Here is a 7,282-nt window from a genome sequence, read left to right on the forward strand (position 1 = left end):
TCCAGCTACCATGACAGAGTTGCGTCACACACCTAAGGCAACTCACGGTCAGAAACAACAGTGAAATACACTCTGGTTCACAGGAGGAAACACCAGGGCCAGATTTTGCCAAGAGGCGAGATAAGCAACTGCCTGGAGCTCCCAACTAAAAGGCCCCCAACAGCAATAGATGTGCTATATTTATATGAAGTGTTGAAATATGTCACTATTCTAACTCATTATACTCCAATATAACTTACAAAATACAGTCTACTGCTTAGTGTATACTTCTACTTCAACATTACTACATTTACCTTTCATGTCACTGGATCATGACTCTAAAAACACAACAAATAAAATATGATGCATTATTATTTATTAAATCATTGTACATTGTGCCTAATGTCACTTTCACATGTATCCAAACATCTGGTATTGTGAGTTTGTATGAAGTAAAACTATAACACATTTCCAGTTGGAGACAAAGGGCGAAAGGTAATGACGTCAGTCTGGGAACACCAAATCCCGGAAAAACACACCCAAAATCGCGGTTACTCGCGGTGAGAGACATCGGTGAAATGGAGCCTTCGCTTAGCGGAGGTCATTTCCAAACAGTCCAAGTCGCTTGCTTTGATTTAACCGCCGCGATTTTCAAAGTAGAGCACTAATTTAAGTGGCGGAGGTATTTTTGCAGGCGGTAACGTCAGAGCGTTAGTGTGCTGAGGAAATACAATCTGACAGGGAAAAAAACAACACAAGTATCAGTTTACTCACGGTCACACCGGTGAAATACACTCTGGTTTGATGCTGCAGTTCATCCACCGTCTGTGTGAAGTATCCTGCAGCAACAGGGGACTAGTTTGTTTGGGCCCGTTGCAGGTGACATGTTGGACTCATTCTGGTCCAGGATCATTGTTGCCAGATCAGACTGACAGCTGTTTGGCCAATCACAACTTTAAAAACCCGCCCAATTTAATAAAAAGAAAGAAAGAAAAACAGCCCAAATCATAACGGTGCCGGAAATCCGTGTCAAACTGAAAACCATTCATCAGAAGCAGACAAAGCTTCATCTCTGCATCAAATAACCAAAGATAAAATGTGAGATAAATAGACTATAGCAGCCCACAAAGAGTGCAAACAAATCCACAAAGTCCCATGATTAATGATGATGATGTCATGTTAAGCAGGTCTTCATTTATCCCGAATGACGATTTAATGCAACTCCTGTCCATCAAGTATCTCCCGAATTAAATAATGTGAGTGACTGGACAAGAGGTTTACTGCATTGATCTGTTTTTTTTTACCATAAAATGACAGCTTGTTTGGTGATATTATTTTCACAATATAAAGAAAATGGCAAATGTTAACAAAACCAGCCCTAATTCAAAACTAGTCCATTTGGGGGGGGGGAAACCAGCCCAATCTGGCAACACCGTCCAGGAGTCAGGTACCCTGAAGTCCCGCCCCCTCCCCCCCCCCCCCCCCCTGCTGCTACACAGATCACTGTTCGCTTGTTTAATCAAACTTTATTCACATTGAATGAGTCAAAATTGAACCAAATTCATCAAGGCACTCCCTCGGGGTCACCAGCGATGAACCCAAGTGTGAAGTGGTTCAATCAGATGAGCGGGGTCTCCTGAGGACAATCCTGCACACACTTACATTTGGCCCACACGCTATATATAGACAGATGTTTTCAGCATGTTTTATTGGGTTAAAGAAGAGTTTTGCTTTAAGAACAGCTAATACCTATTGCCATTATTGTGGACAATATGTAATGTCCCTTTATGCATCACGAATAGGTCTACAATGCAACACCTCCGTTGTTTCGTCATCATGTATACATTTTCCACTGATGATGCTCTGTATTGTTTGCTCAGCTCTGAGGATGTCTCTCATGGAAAAAAGGGATGGAACTCCAGTCATCCACTTGTACATTGTTCATGGCGGCCCAGGTGCCAGGAAGCTTTCCCTGTCCTACATCTTCTCTCTCTCTGTGTTGGAGGTGAGAATCGGCCGCTTCTCCTCAATCTCTCCGAAGTTGAACCTCTGCAGCAGCTCTTCTGCAAACAAGGGCACCACCTGGCCAACGGGACACACAGCGTGGTACACCATCAGTAGGATTACGCGGACCTCTGCTGGTGTTTGGAAATACTACAGCTGTGCTTCGCACTGACAGGGAGCATTCACACCGGAATAGGAAGCGTCCGACTGGATTGTTGCACGTCAATGACAGGCATGCACCGATCCGACTTTTGCAGCCCGGGCTTTCAGTATCTGTCGATACGGAGAACCGACCTGATACCGGTATTAAATGAATAAACTGCATTCCTCACTGCTTACAAGAGACTGGGATCCTTCTTTTATGTGAAAGGCAACATCGGGCTTGACTTAAACGTTGCTTTCTTAACTTTGTAAAACAAACTGTAACAAATAACTACATAGATATTAATTTACGGAATTGTAATTGATTGAAATGATGGTGTCCAATACCATATCGGCCTTTCGTCACCGACACGTAATCCGGCTATTTGAGTCAGACCGATATCTTTGATCAGTATCGGGTGCATCTCTAATCACAGAGTTGGCATGTTTTTCAACATGTTGTAAAAATCAAATAGAACTTTGTGAGTCCAAGTAAGTCAATCATTAAATTACACTGACACACTGTTCACACCACAACATTACAATGCAAGATCATTTAGAATTCAAATGAGAGAGAACGAAAGGGAAAACACACGCACATCCTTTTGCACGGGTAAATCCACAAAACTGTGATCGTAATTCCACAGAATAATCTGAACCCGATGAGGATCAAATTCACTTCAGAATGTTGAACATATAGTTTGATGGGATGAAACAGAAATTCTTTAGGGAGCGTTTAACAGAGAGTCAATCATCAATTTAAACATTGTTCATCTACAGCCAACATCTGCACATATGCGTTCAGGGTAAATATGGAAGAGGAAAGGAATAATGAAAGTTGCCCACCTTCGCCATGATCAGCTTCCTGGTTTTAGGCATGTTGGGGTCTGGATACTCCTCTCCGAAGCAGAGCTCAATCTCATAAGAAGGCGTCGGCCCCTTCCCCTGTAAACAGCTCTGGAGCTCTGTACGCAAACATTTCATGTTGGAATATTCTGATGCGATCACACAGACATATTCCCTCTTTGCATAGAGCAATAATGTGAGCAATAAAGCATCGCAAATAATCGGCCTCTCTTTGAATAAATCATATTTTGCTTTTTTTAGTGGCTGACATTTGTGTTCATGCATCCACAGCCTTACCATTGAGAAATGTGGGTATATCGAGCAGTTTGAAGGTCTTTTCTCGCTCTAGTTTGTTGGGCCGGTCGGCGTGTTGGGCCATGGGACCGCTCCAGTACACCCTGCCCTGGCAGAAGCGCTTGATGAACACCCCATCCGGGGCCACCCACAATAGCACACCCCTGTCCAGGTGACACATGAGGCGGCTCATCGCTTCAGCCATCCATGACGGCAGGGACACGGAGCCCGGGGAGGGGAAGGAGAGCTGCTGGGCGGTGCACGGCCCGTAGATCCGTTCGTTTCCCAAGGGGACGCGGCCCTGCAGGATGAAGCACCCTTCTGGGCTCCTGGTGGTCACCTTCAGCACCCTCTGGCCCTGGTACAACAACGTCACCTGCATACGAAAGTCTGCACGCACAAAAGGGAACTTGTGTTCAGGTTCGTACAGCGCAAAGGCCAGTGATTTCTTTTTCTGTGCATAATCCCGTAAGCTTACCTGATACAGTAAGCGTGGGGCTGAGGAAGGTTATAGTAGCGGGGCTCTGATTTAGAGTCTTTTTTCCTGTGAGCTCACAATACATGTGCTCCCTCATCGGATCATCTAAAGCAGAATAGAGACATTATTCAATCAGAACTTTATCCATACTGTTTCTTTGCTGGGACGGACGACAGGCTTGATTCCGAAACGCTGCATTTTATATTTTAAAAGAGAGTGCTTTGGAGTTTCCTTCTGATTTTCCTGTCGACATGTATCCTTATCCAAAGAGCACCTTAAACCACCTCTACTGAGTCCAGGAAGCAACAAACAAGCGTCTGCAGCCATGTTCGCAACACTCACATGTTTGAGGTAAATGGACAAATGCGACCAGGCTCTGTTTGGACCGCTCAAATGGGATCCAAATGTCAGGCCAAAACAAAACTACGCCCACGTGGGTGTTCCAGAGGCTCAGCCATCGCTTTAAGCCACTGAGGTGCTAACTTTTAGACGTGAGCGCTAATTGGCTCCTCCGGGTGTATCGACCGGGATGGTGACCCTTTGATGACTTGATCGTTTGACCTTCCTATTCTTTGGATCCTCCTTAAACATGCTGTAGAACGGGATCAGTGTGTGTGCGTAACACTCACCAGTGAATGGTTTTACTTCTTCTTTCCTTCTGTGAAATGATTCCTTTTGACAACGAAGCTACAAAAACAAAATGTCGGTTAGCACAGCATGGAGTTAAAAGTTGAAGTGTAAGGATCAGATCTTTTGTTTTTACAGGATTACACCAGTTTGATTTTCCCGCCACATCCCAAATGTTTTCTGCTGCAACAGTCTGAAGAAGTCATTTTGTGGACATGAATACAAAGTCCCTCAAAGCAATTACATAAAAAATACATTGTTGAACGCTCCACATGTCGGGTAGGGACTTTTTGGTGACTCATAGTGGCAGTATAAAAAAAAAAGACAAAAGTCAAGCAAATTTGACCAGAAGACACTGGCAATAAATGGTCCTCCGCTAACCTTTTCACTGCCATTTTCTTTGAGACGTGGAGACATAATGAGCCCTATTTATGACAGACTGATTGTTAGCATTGAGTCACTGTCAGTGTCAAGTATTCAGCAAGTTCCAAGTTATTTTAGTCAATTCATAGCATATTGGCTCTGTGTTTTTAACTTACCTGTGTGTCCAGAAAGGCAGGGCTCCTTGGAGACCTCAGATCCTGGATCACTTGATCTTTAGTCTGGGGAGACTCTGAGGAGAGCAACAAGTGAGAACACAAATAAGGGCAATTCAAAAAGGGGCCACTTTTTTACATCGGCAAAAAGTTGACAACGGAAAGCTCATTCTATAAATGCAACCTTCCGATATGAAAGGAAAGGAGCGTTTGTCTTCATGTCTACCTGCTGGCCTGGCTGGCCCGTTGTCCTGCTGGATGAGGTAGACTTTATAAGGCTCAGTGATGTCCAGCTGGTTGCGTTCAGGGACCTCCTGGAAGTCTGTGCTCTTGTTGAGTGCACAGCGGAGACGGGTCTTCCACATGGTGGGGTCGGCTTTATCCCTCCCCTCCCTGTACTTGCCCTTGTATACAGCCCAGGCCTGAATGTGAACATCGACAGTGACAGTTAAATTATTTAAATGAAATTATTAAAAACAAATATGATTTAATGAAAAAACTGGTGAAACACATATATTTCAACACGTGAACACTATTTTGTTGCAGAATATTTATTAGCAGTGTCTTTTCTTTAAAGGGTATATATATATATATATATATATATATATATATATATATATATATATATATATATATATATATATATATATATATATATATATATATTATATTGTTCTTTTATTGATTATCTTTAACTAAAGCTCCACCCAGAGCAGTGTGAACGCAGGAAATATTAGTCACCAATCTTTTTGTTATCATCTGTTCCTTAAATTAATTTAGATGAACGAGTTGGAAATCGAGTCATTTTTACTTGATACAACTTTAGCGAATGCTGATAAGTTCTGAAGTGGCTCCGATTCAGATGACTTAAAATGTGAGATGTATTGAAACAAAGTAATTTAAATGTACTTAATTCTAAGATATAAAATGTTAGTTTTACAGTATACTGAATACCTTTAAGTGAATTAAACCAGCAGACTCAAAAGTCTTTCGAGCACATTCGTCTTCTTTCTTTCATTCCCTCGCTCATCAGCTGAAGCTTGCCTGCCTCCCAGTGACAAGCGTTTAAAGTCAACACTCATGTGCTATGAACAGAAAGGTGCCAGTACATTTCTTTTGACAGTGTTTCTTCCAACTGGTTGTTCTTGGAATAGAATCCAAACACTTACGCAACACAGCCTTGAAAAACAGCATTGCAAGAAAGAGGCAACTCCTCATTATTAAGAAACAAGAAAACGGAACTTCTCCAATCAACACACAGTCCAACTGAAGTCTTTTTGAAAAAGAGTGAAATAATAATACTGTTAATAGTTAACAAATGAATTAAAAGTTATTGGACAGAGGCAAATACATGTTGGTGGGGCAGCAAGTAAAATTGTCTTTGGGTTTTTTTTTTAAACCTTTGCAAAAGATCAGGAATAAAATCAAATCTGTGTTTTGAATAGTGAGGCAGTTCATGTTGCTTCTGTGTGGGAGACTTAAAGGAGACAAATAGGCACTTCTGCTTAACAGGCCAGAGCATAATTACTTAGTAATATGCATTTAGCCTGTTTCCAAAGTAAGTAGCTCAACGTGGTACAATCATTTTTCATCAGTCAATTTACGTACTTGTTCTGGCCTAAAATAAATAAATACATTTAGCTAAAAAGGGGGAACAATTGGTTTTATCCAACCGCCTTTACAAATTTAGACTGGCGTTCTGGATCAATTCCTTTCTCATAATAAATTCAAAATGTACTTGACCCAAAACTTCCACGTTAGAGAACATGACGTGAGCGCAGACCTTAAAGAGAGCCGCGTCCTCCGTCTGTTTGTAGTCCTTCTTGGCTGCGTGCTTCCACGGAATCCTGAACATCGCCTTGCGCCCGTCTTCCCAGCACAGCCCCTCATATTTCCCACTCTCTATCTGAGCTACCAGCCACTCTTTCATGTGCATCTTAGCTTCCATCTTCGACACGGAGACCGGTGTGTCTGACAGGAACAAGAGAAACCTTTCAAATGTCAGAGATGCGTGTGGCTCGACGTTCCCACCTTGCAAGCGAAACAAATCAATTCTATATTTGATTCTGATGCTGCTCAAGCTTCGAACATGGGGTTCATCGCAGTGCTGTAAACTAATAATTCAAAGCGGTTTATGAAAAAACAATAAAAAAAATAGACAGACCTCAAACTTCAACGGAGAAGTCGCAACTCAATTTAAATGCGCTCTTGGAAGCGAAAGCGAAAGCTTTTGGCTTGTTCAATACTTTCAGTTTCCTTCAGCGAAAGTTAATATTTTCCAAGTAAGGTGCGTGTGCGTGTGTGTGTGTGGGGGGGGGGGGGGGGGGGGCAGGGAAACACTGTCCTTAAGGGTAAAGACGTCATGGATACATGACCA

General features: G+C 42.5%; 1 protein-coding gene across 1 annotated transcript; it reads right to left on the minus strand.

The window, feature by feature from the left end:
• Positions 1 to 1,692: 1,692 nt before the first annotated feature.
• On the minus strand, positions 1,693 to 6,853 carry irf10 (interferon regulatory factor 10; the record flags this gene model as incomplete). The annotated part of the gene is made up of 8 exons (XM_079273927.1): positions 1,693 to 2,061; positions 2,971 to 3,089; positions 3,268 to 3,654; positions 3,743 to 3,847; positions 4,372 to 4,429; positions 4,909 to 4,982; positions 5,132 to 5,327; positions 6,689 to 6,853. 8 exons carry the CDS (start codon positions 6,851 to 6,853, stop codon positions 1,957 to 1,959), a joined length of 1,209 nt encoding a protein of 402 aa, XP_079130053.1. The 3' UTR covers positions 1,693 to 1,956.
• Positions 6,854 to 7,282: the final 429 nt, after the last annotated feature.

The sequence above is a fragment of the Melanostigma gelatinosum genome (assembly GCF_949748355.1).
Source record: "Melanostigma gelatinosum genome assembly, chromosome: 8".
In the NCBI taxonomy this organism is placed as follows: domain Eukaryota; kingdom Metazoa; phylum Chordata; class Actinopteri; order Perciformes; family Zoarcidae; genus Melanostigma; species Melanostigma gelatinosum.